Below are 13,729 nucleotides of genomic sequence, written 5' to 3' on the forward strand. Positions count from 1 at the left end.
GTTTGACTTCTTCCGATTTTTGATGTCGGTACCTCGTTGTGAGAAATAGACTGAGTATGCGGTGGACAGACTACATATTATTATATTATTACAATATTATATGCATAATATTACTAACCCTAACCTTCTGGTCACTATACTGAGTATGCGGTGTCCGACTACAGGAACGTCTGGACAGCTGTTGTCGCATGCTGAGTATGTCTTTTAGACAGGTATCTCTGTATACTCGGTATAGTGCGAACTGGCTGGTACCAGCTAGGTTTCGAGGTTCTGATTATTTGCTGCTGTTCATCAGGCGGTCCTGATTATTAATTCTTTTTGAAGATTGCTATTAAAAGCTGGACCAGTTGCTAATCTGCCACAAAAACTGAAAAATTTAGTGTACATATGTGAAGAAATTTTAACATATTTCACAAATTTGTGTCTTAGAATTAAATTTTTAGTACGGAGTATAAACTATGTGGTTCTAAAAAATGGTTTGACATTCAAGATTTACTGACATCGCATTCATGTTATCTCAATTTTTTTTTAATTTATTTAATTTTCTAATTTGTTTTCAGTATCTCTTCTTTTACACAAGTTTTACACTGACCTCAATATAGTCTATAACCAATAACAAGTGATACTACGCCACTCTGGACTGACTGGAAACCAAAGGCAAAAACAATAGACAATATTGGTTATCAAGCAAACACAGTTTAATAATCAAACATGAATGAGCGAAAGAAAAGATGGAACAAAACTTACAGAAAAAAAATATCACCAGCAAATATTTAGGCTTGCAAACACCAACAGCATATGATCTGTGTATCCTGATGTTTTTTCAATTGCTGGAACTAATATTTATGCTTCCTTGAATCACCAGCTTTTAGTTTCTCGGTGACTCTGTGGCTTTGTTTAAGTTCCCTGTCTAGTCTGGGTCCAACTCTACGTGATTTACGACCATCAGACATCTTCCTTCCATACTGCAAGGCTGCCCTGAAATGCAACAAAACCAAATTTTGAAATCTATTCCATACTGTAAAATTATTTTATGATACAAAACTTTGGGAGAAATCTACAAAGAAAGTACTGACTTTGGTAAAGCTTCTCTTCTAGACATGTAGGAACTGTATTCTTCTTGCATGTCAAAGCCCCAGCGTTCAACTGGTCCCTTCTTGCTGCCCTGGTCCATCTTTGTGTTGTCTCCTTCCTCATCAGAGTCGTCAATAGCATCAGCTGATTCCATCATTCTGCACAGCCATCATCAATTATCAAGTTTGAAAAAAAGTGATTCCCTTCTTGCCAGTCTTTATTTGCGTGTACAGCCTAACCCTGCCTTCTATATTCCCTAACTATTCTGAATGGTTAGCATCTTGTTAATATAATCAACATTTCATTACCAAATCTGAGGATTCCAATGTAATAACAGACATCAGCTCCTGTAAAACAGAACCCTGATAAAACTAAAAATTATCTGCAACACAGATGATGAAGATTTCTGCTTATTCAGGGTAGCATTCAGTGTAGCTGTCAATCTATGGCTGTGCCAGAGAGGTACATTTAATTATGGAAATCAGTAACTAGGTATAATGTTTTACTTAGTACCTTTCATCAGCATCCGCAGCTTTTTCTTTAGGTTTGTCATCTTTCAGTTCTCCTGCATGCAAACAAATAAGACAAGTACGGGCAACTGTTTCAACTTTGGACTTTATTTGATTTACTAACATCTAATTAATGGCGCTCTATATTAAACAAGAAATGCACAATACTTTACAATGAGCTCAATACATGAATGCTTTGTCTTTTGTCAACTGTTCTTGATAAGAATCAATGCGCTTATTCTAAGGGCTGGGCTATAGTTAACTTTAGTTAGCTTGTAAAATCAGTTCAATAGAAACATATCAACATAAAAGATTTGCTCAAAAACCACCTTTCTCCTGGAGTTCCCGTTTGTCTAGTCGTAGATTGGAAAAAATATGAATCACTGTGTTGATAACGAGGTCATTCATCGTCAACGTTGCGGTGTTCTGAGAAAACAAATCACCGAGCAATTTATTTTATATAAACTTTGGTTCCGCTTTTATATCTATTTACTAATGCAAAAGGATTTGTGATTTGCTTTACACACACACACACACTTCTCCATCAGTTACTCCACACTTTCTCCCTCTAACAGATGGTAGTAAGATGAACGAGTGACTCGTAAAAATTGATTAGAGGACACACACAAAGTGACATCTAACCTCGAAGCTTGGGCAGTCAGCCTTGTTGCGTATGATGGTACTTGGTATGTCAAAATTACCATCTTCCAGGTCCACAGCATACGCCATCCGTTTGGGGAAAAAAAGTTCGTTACGCGGCGGGATTTCATTTTTGTACAATGCGCGATAGAGGTTGCAATCTGGTGAGAACAAAAAACGCATGTTTCAAAACTATATATACATACACACAAAAAATATATAAACACGATTCTAGATACAGAAAAAAATAACGAAAAAAACGAAAACATTGCTTTTACTTCAAAGGATGTAGTAACATCTAATGCTTTGGCAGTCAACCATTATCATGTGAAGGTTTCCACACGTTATTAAAATAATACCAAATATTAAAATAAAAATCTATATCGTTAACTGCTTTTTTGTCCTTCACATTCTTAGTGCTGATTTATCACTGCTAAAGAGTTGATTTACTCCATGATATTAAAAAATACAACAAAGGACTAGAGTTTATTATCTCCCTTGATCTGAAGGCTTCTTGAAATGTTCACGAATGTGTTGACTAACATCACCAAAAGAATTTGCACGCGAATTAGATAAGTTGCTGCTCTCTAAGTTCCCTAAAAGGAATTCTTCTTGAAAAAAAAAACAAACCAAAATATGCAATCTGTTAATAAAATCATTTTGCCCACAACAAAAGTTAATTTGTCCCAGATGATTAAGTGAGTCAGAGACGAATTAATCGCAGATGAAACAATTAAGTAGATAGTGAGTCAAATATTACCGAAAGGAGTCACGATACTTTATTCAAACATAGAATATAGATACACTAGTTCACCTGCATATTTTAAGCAGAACCATGCGAATAGTTTTAGCCACCATTTTACTTCACAAAAATTACTTCACAATGCGCGTGCAGAGAGCGTGTCTTACCATGGCAAACAATCGTGCTTTTCTTTTTCAATAATCTTTTAAATTAAAAATTTTGTCGACTTGTATTTTGACTGTTTTTCCTTTGCTCATTATTATTATTTGTAGAGACTGTGGTCGCTGTGTGGGCTCTCATTGAACTTGAAGCATATGACAAAACAGCAGGTCACTCATACCACTGTCGTCAGTTGTGAAAGCCGCTTTAAACAAATGCTGGAAATGTGCTACAGAAATTGTTATTGTTAATTTATAGACATGCTGTGCTTAAAGTTATTACAAACCGTCAAGAGAATGCGTGGTCTGGGCGATGGATACCAATCCATTGTACTCTGCGCACTTGATGCTAGTTGCTAACAAAGGCTGTTCTCAGTTTTGAAAAATACAGACAATGACTACAATCTTCTTACCTTCCTGCAGCAATATGTAGGAAGACATTCTTTTACACTTGCAAGATGACTCGGGTATCACTTAAGGGTACAGCAGCACAAACTCACAGAACCGTTTTCCCAAGGACGTGTATAGGTGGAATGCTGTCTGTCTGCCGAGACAAACACTTAGCCTCGTTCTAGTAGTTAATCTGAAATGTGAATAAACCGGAAGCTTTCTTGTCTCATGCCTCGATTTAGCAGTTAATTGAAAAAAAAAATCGTCTGCCATCAGTCCAGGGATATTAGTTCGTGGTCTTCGTCAGTGTATCCACTTCTAATGTACCCGTGTTTGTCGACCGCACCTGGGGGTGTACACTCATCGCGCCGGTATTTTCCGCACGTGGGAACTCCAATCCGAGCTGGCGTCGCCAGGTACTGCCACGCGTGATGTGTCCCCGTTTGATCCACAGTTGATGAATCGGGTCGTCACCTCCGACCTTTGAGGGACACATAGGAACTCCACGTGTCGCATGCGCGACCAACTTGTAGTACAGAACGGCGGTTTCCCGACAATCGGAAGGAGAAGTTAACATCTTTCACTCGAGCTCTTAAGAAAAGCTGAAGTACGCTGTCATTTGTATGTATGGTATAGTCAGTATTATTTTATCTATAAATTCTATTGATATGTTCGGACTTTTTAGTTGTTTTTTGTTTTGGCAAATAGAGTTTGAGAAGGCATCCAAATCAGTGTCGACGACAGTGACTAGCAAGCGCCAAACTGATTGAAAAGAACCAATTGAGTGTTTGTGAGAAACGCTCGTGAGTATAAAGTAGTAAGTCCTTCCTCTGTAGATAAAGTGGCGACAACACTGGTATCTAAACTCTGGTTCGATACCCATATGGTGCTGCGTCTTTTACCCCAGGCAACCAGCTGATGATGGTGATTAATGATTGATAGGAACGAGACTTTGGTAAGCGGGACATGACAAGTTCGCGGCCCTCTCAAAGACATCTGCTCATCAGAAATGTTCCCTTAAAGGTTTAAGTCGACCTTGACTTTTATCTGGTAGCTGGTGTAGACTATAATGGGAGGAAGATAATGTATCGCTATAGCGATGTTTCTTAGACTTATCAGCTATTTCGTGCCAGTTAGGTTTCGAGGTTCCGATTCTTTGCTGTTATTGATCAGTCTGTCCCGATTATTATTTATGAAAAATCAATATTGTCGTTTTATCGATCCCATGCTCCTGTTATTTTTGCTTGACAGGACACTATCGTGGCCCTGCAGGCCATGATAGAAATTTGTAAAACATTAGTGCCTTCATAAACAGGAACAATGACATGCACGTCCTTGTTAGGACCGAGCAGAGTCCCTTTCACTTTGAACCCTTTCACATAAACAACTCTCAAGTACTTCAGTCCCATGGAATAAGTGATAAGACTATTAGATTAGGTCACTTTAAGAAAAAAAGAAAAAAGGTGCGCTGGTCCTAGCACAGCTCACTCTAAACAGAGTAATGGTTAAGGGCTGGTGACCACTGCATAAAAAAAGGCCCTCGGATACAGGCCTCATGAATATACAGATTTTTCAGTATTACTTTTGATCCAAAATTTCTGTAAGGACATCTCTAGATAGAGAATAATGAAGACTAATAATGCAAAATAGACTTTTAGTCATGCAAATGAAATCTTGATGGTTGCAGGTAAACACGAGATGTGTGGCTACCAGCCGTTCATTTGCATGATGCGACCATGTGTGATGTCTTCAGGACTGTGCTGAATCTCTTTTGGAATCAGTTTGGAAAACCTTGTCCTTGTTTTTAATTAGCATTCGCAATGACATACTGGCAAACTACAACGCTCTTTAACAGAATAATGAACTGACAAAACGCGTTTGGCTTTTAATTTCTTTTAGTGAATGCAGGAATCTTTTTAATATATAACTAAAAACATGAAAGTCATATTTATTTCTTACCTTCTCCTAATTACAATGGGGTGAAGACGAAAGAGAAGGTTTTCCCCTAAATAAGTCCCCTAATACCAAAACAAGAGGATTACTTAGTGTGTCAAACAGATAAGGCTGATGATACTCTCTACATGAGATTGTGGAGTCTGTGCTTACTGGCATCCAAACCCAAAATCACACAGGTTCGATACCAATATGGTGCTACAGCTTGCTGTTAAAAAGTTGGATTGGTTGTTAATCTGTCTTAAAAATACAGAAAAATTTAGTATATATTTAGGTCAACGAACTTAAAATATTTCACAAATTTGTGTCTTAAAATTAAATTTTTAGCATATATTACGTGGTTCCACAAAATAGTTTGAGATTCAATTTTTACCGACATTGCATTCATGTCATCTTGGTTTAAAAAAAAATGCAATTTAATTTTCTAATTTGTTTTCAGTATCTCCTCTCTACACAGGTTTTACACTGACCTCAATTTAGTCTATAACCAAAAACAAGTGATACCCGCCACTCTGGCTGACTAGCGACCAAAGACAAAACAACAGACAATTTGGTTTCAAGCAAAACACAGTTAATACAAAAATGAATGAGCGAAAGAAATGTATGGCACAATTTTCGAACAATATACCAGCAAATATTTGGGCTTTGCAACCACCTAAAGATATTGATCTGGTTGTATTCATAATCTTTTCCAGTTGCTTGGAACTAATATTTACTTCTGTGAATCACCAGCTTTTAGTTTCTCGGTGACCTCCTGTGCTTTGGTTTAAGTTCCTGTCTAGTTTGGGTCCAACTATACGTGATTTACGTGACATCAGACATCTTCATTCCTTACTGCAAGGCTGCCCTGAATGCAACACAAACCAATTTGAAACTATCGCATACTGTAAAAATATTTTATGATACAAACTTGGGAGAAAATCTACTAAGAAAGTTACTGACTTTGGTAAATCTTCTCTTCTAGACATGTAGGAACTGTATTCTTCTTGCGTGTCAAAGCCCCAACGTCCAACTGGTCCCTTCTTGCTGCCGCGGTCCTTCCTTGTGTAGCCTGCTTCCTCATCAGAGTCGTCAATAGCATCAGCTGATTCCATCATTCTGCACAGCCATCATCAATTATCAATTTTGAAAAAAAAAGTGATTTCCTTCTTGCCTGTCTTTATTTGCTTGTGTGTACAGCCTAACCTTGCCTACAATATTCCCTAACCATTCTGAATGGTTAGCATCTTATTAATATAATCAACATTCCATTACCAGATCAGAGGATTACAATGTAATAACAGACATCAGTTCCTGTAAAACAGAACCCTGACCAAACTTAAAAATATTTGCAACACAGATGATGAAAATTTCTGCTTACCCAGGGTAGCATTCAGTGAAGCTGTCAATCTCTGTTTTTGCCTTCAGCTTTTTGAGTCGCTCCTCTTTGGCTTTGGCTGCCGCCCTAGAATGCAAATGAGATGTTACCATTAAGACTACTTTTAAAGAGTGTAAACATGGTATTCAATTTATTGTATGATATTCTTACACTTTACACAAAACAAAAAGAAAATACAAATAACAAACGCACTGCCCTCTAGTCAACCCTCTACACTAAAATAATGAAACATAACAAGAAAGGGAAGTTTTGTGCTATGGTACTGACATTACCAAAATTATGAAATGCTTATCTGATTTTGTATGTGTATGCCAAGGTGTGTAGTACAAACTAGAGATTAATAAATATCAATGCTTTCGTGACGTATTATGGATTAATAAATCCTCATATTAAAAATGACATGACTTCCACTAGTAAGGTGGTGGTGGAGGGGCACAGACTGTTATGCCACTGGGCCGCCTTATAAAGTGGTCTCCAGACCTCACACATATTGTTTTACTACATAAGAGACCAGGGGCAGTGGGGAAAGAGACCATGATGTAGTCATCACAAATGTGCAGAGTCTATCTGGATGATTTCAGTCTTCTCCCCATTGAGATTTAATTTGTTCTTTAATATCCAGGGTTTGAGGTTGATGGTTTGCACAGTACTGGTGAGCAGACTCAAGAGTTGGCAAACTGTGCCAGACACCAGGAGCTGAGTATTGTCTGCACAGGTGATACTTCATGCCAAAATGATGGATCACAGGGCCAATTAAAGTGGCTGAACATAGGCGGTAAACAAGAGGCTACAAGTAAACAAGTACTGAATCCCAAGACACTCCATAAAGCACAGCAGAAGGTTCTGATGCGAAGCTGTCGACACAAAGGACTGGGTGCTATCAGACAGGTAGGAGTGGAAACAGCCTAGGGCTGTGCCAGAGAGGCGCATTTACTTATGGAAATCAATAACTAGGTATGACGTTTTAATTAGTACCTTTCATCAGCACCCACAGGTTTTTCTTTAGGCTTGTCATCCTCTTTCTGTTTTCCTGGCAGCAAACAAATAAGACAAGTAAATATAAGCTTTAGGGCATCTACTAAAAATATTACTTTTGTGCGGGCAACTGTTTCAACTTTGGACTTTATTTGATTTACTAACATTTAATTAATGGTGCTCTATATTAAACAAGAAACGCACAATACTTTACAATGAGCTCAATATATGTCTGCTTTGTTTTTTTTTTTTTTGTCAACTGTTCTTGATAAATATCAATGCCCTTAATCTAAGGGCTGGGCTATAGTTAACTTAAGCTAGCTTGTAACATCAGTTCAATAGAAACATATCAACATAAAAAATTTGCTCAAAAACCACCTTTCTCCTGGAGTTCACGTTTGCCTAGCCGTAGATCGGAAAAAATCTGTATCACTTTGTTGATAACAAGGTCCTGTGTTGTCAACTTTGCGGTGTTCTGAGAAAACAAATCAGCAAGCAATTTTTTTTTTTTAACAAACTTTGGTTCCGCTTGTATGTCTATTTCATAATGCAAAAGGATTTGTGATTTGCTTTACAAACACACTTCTCCATCAGTTACTCCACACTTTCTCCCTCTAACAGATGGTAGTAAGATTACAGAGAACGAGTGACGCATAAAAATTGATTAGAGAAGGACACACAAAAAAATAAAGTGACATCTAACCTCCAAGCTTGGACTGTCAGCCTTGCTGCATATGATGGTACTTGGTATGTCAAAATTACCATCTTCCAGGTCCACAGCACATGCCATCCGTTTGGGGAGAAAAGGTTCGTTATGTGGCGGGATTTTGTTTTTGAATAATGTGCGATAGATGTTGTACCCTGGTAAGAACATAAAATGCATATTTCCAAACTGTATATATACACACACACAATTCTAGATCCAGAAAAATAAAAAAAAATAACGAAAAAAAGCCTAAAAAATTGCTTTTTCTTCAAGGGATGTAGTAACATCTAATGCTTTGGCAGTCAACCATAATCATGTGAAGGTTTCCTCATGTTATTAAAATAATACCAAATATTAAAATAAAAATCTATAATCGTTAACTGCTTTTTTTGTCCTTCACATTCTTAGTGCTGATTTATCACTGCTAAAGAGTTGATTTATGCCATTATATTAAGAAATAGAACAAAGGAGTAGAGTTTCTTATCTCCCGTCATCTGAAGGCTTCTTGAAATGTTCAAGAATATGTGTTAACTAACCTAACCAAAAGAATTTGAATGCGAATTAGATAAGTAAGCTTTTCTCTCTGATTTCCCACATTTCAGCTTTACAAGGTCTTGTATTATGATGCTCACACTTACCCAGTTTTGTTTTGAACTCGATCTTTTCTTCCGGGTCCTCTTCTTCCCTGAATTTCATTACAACCATCGTTTAAATCACCTCATTCAAATCACACATATATATACACACACAGAGTGGGGATGCAGTCACTAGTCCCAAAAAAAGACCTTTTCACAGCAATCAAACATTCTAAACAAGGAGATCTCATGATTTTTATTTTAAAGATTTGCTAGGTGATTTACAATTTAAAAAGCTAGTAAAAGTCTGTATCAGTTTTCTTTTATCTGTAGCCATATTAAGGCAGCTTCCCCACAATGACACACTCTACTAGGTGGATGTGTTTATATGTCTATGCATGTATAGGAATGACTTTCTAAATAGCACTCTCTGTGTATGCAAGTACTCATGTGGCATTGTGTACATTCTTTTATGTGATAGGGGAAGATCCTGTACATAGACCTCTATGTCTCTAGACAGTTCAAGACCAGTCTGGTGTGCTAAACTTCTACCAATTGAGCTGTGCAGCTGCTCAACTACAGCAGTCAAGACCCACTTAGGGTAGAGACCGAAGAAAAGGTGACTTTCATCAGACAGAACAAGTTAACAATCCCACTGCCGTTGAATACTATTTGATTAATGTTGAAATAATAATAACTACTTTTTACACTGAACACGTTGAATGTAATCAGCAATGCTACTACAAAATTGTTAAAGCTTTGAAAATTAATGTAGAATGAAATCAGCAAGAATAACAAGAAAATCAACAAAGAAGGAACATGATACTCTTACGATTTCGCATCAGGAGCCACTGCCCTGTAATCATCCCTTGTGCTCATCTGCTCTGGTTCATCCCTGTTTAGACCACCACATCGCTCCCTTGCCTGAAAATAAAATAAACATTATTCAATCCAACATATATATAACTTACATTTTAACAATTTGGGGTATCTTCAAAATGAGAACTTGAATACATCACTGAACGATGAAAAAAAAAAATTAAATCTTCCTCTTTTTACAAACTCTTTAGAGTTTAAAATACCAGTCTCCTCCAGCTGGCTTTGAGACAGATACTATTGTCTGCATTAAATATATATGCACAAGAAAAAAAAAATCACAGATGGACTAAAGTATATATCCTTTGTCTGCACTCAATATATGTGCACCAGAAGACAATGGGTATGTACTGTCTGCACTCAATAAATGTGTACCAAATACAACAGCGATAAACTTAAATAAACATACTCTGTCCTTGTGTTTTGATGCTAGCTCCTTCTGCCTTTCTTCTTTATCTCTTTGAAGTTTAGCATAGTAGCTGAAAAAAACACAAAAGACTATTCAAGTTACATAACTATTGACAACGTCCAAATAGTAAGTGATCCTTCTCTGCAAGCCTGTAAATTTAAAGGACGAGTAGGGTGCAGAGTTTTTTTTATAAGGATGGGGTAAAGCTCAAGGCACTATTTCCCCAAATCTTCTGATCTCGTGATACATGACACCCTTATTAACACACATTACCGACTCTCTCATTTACTGGGGCCTCCAAAATATTACTGTGTCTATGCACTATCATGTGGTTGACATCACAGGTGGCCTTTAGGGATGGTGACTAGGGCAACCGTCCCAGGGCCCCACATACTGCTAAAGCCGCCACATTTTTCTATGCATGGCGATTTTTTAATGTGCATCTCAAGAATAGAAGCGAGTACTCACCTAGATTTGGTGAAACAGTATCATGCGCTATGCTCTGCCCGATTATTAGGAAAAAACCCCATTAGTCCTCTAAGAGCAGATCCTATACATGACAGGTACAAACAAACACTTCATTGTTATTTTATCTAAACATAAACAGTTATATAAACATTTAACATTAAATACTATTTAGATATCTGACAGCATCAAGTCATCTATAGAGCTCATGTCGCACCCTCCACTAGCAAAAACAGAGAACAGAAACTCACCTCTTTTTCTTTTTCCTCATAGTGGCAGCATCTTCCTCCTTATCTACTTTGAACTCTGCCCTACATAATTTTAACAAATAGGACTTTTTTTTATAAAAATCATGCTGTCTCTTCATGAGAAAATTGAAATAAAACAGTTGCTCAATGTAATATTCAAATAAACTAAACATGAGGTTTTTCTAAGAATACTCCTTAACTCATTCACTATGTAAAAAAAAAAAGAAGCCATTTGAACATTAGATTGCCAGTGCTGGCACGAAAGTACATTAAAGACAGCCGCAAGTGACACACCACTTTAAAAAAGAATTACTTAAACATTTAAAGGATGTAAGAAATATATCTTTTTATTCTTGTAGTAAAAACAGATAAAAGGCAGCAACTAAACAGGGATGATGTTAGCTTATAAGCATGAAAAAACAAAAATATTAACATAATATGTACAAAATAAAGTGACAGTTAATTAAGCACTTTATCAGAACATTTGTTAGAATTAAAATATAATAAATACCATTATATTGTCATTTTCAGCAGTTCTAATGCGTATCCATTTCTAAAATTCTGAATGACTTGCTTTACAGATTCTTCCATTATTTATTGATTTATATTTACAGACCACCCATTTTTGTTTAATAAGATGGCATCTTAATATTTGAACAACGAATGGCATTACTGGAAATAGGCAAATGAATTTGCATATGTATAGTTTTTGAACAACAAATGGTTCTGGTGATAATGTCTGACATAATTAGCTACTAGTAACTGGTGACTGATTGGTCTTTTTGACATGAGTTGAACATTTGGTGTTAGGATGATAAGGTCTTACGTGGGAACATATGGTCATGAAAAGGTCAAATCAACACAGGCAGGTAGTTGATATGGGTAAGGCAATATAGTTTCGAGTCAAAATGACCCGTTACCACAGCGAAATGTAAGAAAATGATCAAAGGACATTTCACTAGTCGCTTGTGAGAAAATTATGTAGGTATACTACAATCTGAATAAAGAATTTTTATAAGTTTTAGTAGCTTAAGTTGTTTCCGTTTTACAATTTTTGATATTTAAATGCTCACCTTCGCTTTGCTTGGCTGATAGTTGCAGTCAATACATTTGATGCCCCAAGTGGTGTCATCAACATCTTCTGGAAATCTTCATTCTTTAGTGGATGTCTGAAAAAAACATGATTCTTCACAAATATTTACACACACTCATATCCACACATAAAAGCATTTGTTAAAATATCTAAAACTAAGAATTCACAATCCACAATCTACACCTAACCTCTCCCTGATCCAAACTGACTTCGCTAACACAATTTATTTATGTAATCATATATATATATTGTGTAAGTTAAACAGAGTTCATGGTGATGCACCCGATAAAAGAAATAACATATTGACAATCACTACTTACACATCTTTCATGTGGTCATCTTCAAGCCCAATGGGAAGCAGAGGATTAGAAAACATGTTCATTTCTCCTGCAAAAGTGACGGGCTTATTGCAATGATGCAATTAAATATTACTTCAGTAATAACAGTTTCACTTAGATTGGTTAGCATTGCAATCTAGTGCAGAAAACAAATGATCGAAACTGTCCTGACATGCTGCTTCTGCAAGTGAAATATTCACAGTCGAACCTTTATATCTAGTCTGCTAAGTTCCCTAAAAGGAATCCTGTAAAAAAACAAACCAAAACCTGCATGTATAAGCCATGATCGAGATCCTGAAATTCAAATAAACAAACTAGCGCTATGGTGGTGCACATATCTGCATATGTAACATTTAGAACTAGCAAGTTTTCTTCTTTTCACTGTTAGGTATGATGACTTATTTCCGATGAATGGAAAATGCTTGGAATACTCTGTTTACTGAATGCGAAGTCAACTTTTCCACACTGCTTTACGAAAGTTAATAATGATACAACTGTATAATATACTTACTTTCGGACATGATTGCAATTTATGTCGTTTACTGCCTAAATACCGTGCAATACAAATACTGCTTCAGTCACAGACGACAACCACCTCAACTGTGAGAGCACGTGGTGAAAGGACGATCACACTCGCTTCTAACTGTAGCGGGAGCGTTTGATTAGGTCAGCAGGTACCGCTGGCAGTGCTTGGTCCCTCCACCCTGCATCCCCTTCCACCCCACGCGTGGTCGCGCGAGCGGCGCGAGACGGACAGCGGTCGACGTAGTGCCCAAGCTGTCCAGTACAAACAGCTTGGTATGGCAGTAGAGCTTTGAGACTGTGTTAGCGAGTGGAATAGCGGCTCGTCCACTCAGCCTCCTTTCCTCCACGGGCTCCACCCCATGTAGTTAGGTGCTAGGGTGTTAGCGATCGAGGGTCAGTCAGTCCGGGTACACTTGCAATACTTTACTAATTGTGAACGCGAAAGCAACTTTTCCACACTGATCTACGAAAGTTAATAATATTATACAATACTTTATGCTTACTTTCAGGCATGATTGTAATTTAAGTCGCTTATTGCATAAATACCGCTGTTAATGCAAGTATTGCTGCTACAATCACAGACTTAAGCTCAAAAGTGAAAGTAACATGCGCACTCACGTAGCGTAGCGTCACTTCCGGCGAGATTTTAACAAATGAGCAAATATTTATTTATTAT

The 13,729-nt window shown here is 37.1% G+C and overlaps 1 protein-coding gene across 2 annotated transcripts; it reads right to left on the bottom strand.

Annotated features, from left to right (window-relative positions):
• Positions 1–519: 519 nt before the first annotated feature.
• On the bottom strand, positions 520–13,698 carry LOC112559797 (protein Red-like). Of its 2 annotated transcripts, none has more exons than XM_025231206.1 (13): positions 13,040–13,698; positions 12,511–12,577; positions 12,171–12,266; positions 11,101–11,160; positions 10,385–10,454; positions 9,932–10,023; positions 9,163–9,209; positions 8,522–8,679; positions 8,197–8,293; positions 7,819–7,873; positions 6,826–6,909; positions 6,408–6,563; positions 520–978 (listed from the first exon to the last, which is right to left on the bottom strand). In XM_025231206.1, exons 1-13 carry the CDS (start codon positions 13,047–13,049, stop codon positions 837–839), a joined length of 1,134 nt encoding a protein of 377 aa, XP_025086991.1. In that variant the 5' UTR covers positions 13,050–13,698; the 3' UTR covers positions 520–836. The 2 variants fall into 2 exon arrangements, with proteins under 2 accessions (XP_025086991.1, XP_025086992.1); XM_025231207.1 differs by lacking the exon at positions 520–978 and adding an exon at positions 6,230–6,312.
• Positions 13,699–13,729: the final 31 nt, after the last annotated feature.

This window comes from Pomacea canaliculata, linkage group LG3, assembly GCF_003073045.1.
Source record: "Pomacea canaliculata isolate SZHN2017 linkage group LG3, ASM307304v1, whole genome shotgun sequence".
NCBI lineage: Eukaryota > Metazoa > Mollusca > Gastropoda > Architaenioglossa > Ampullariidae > Pomacea > Pomacea canaliculata.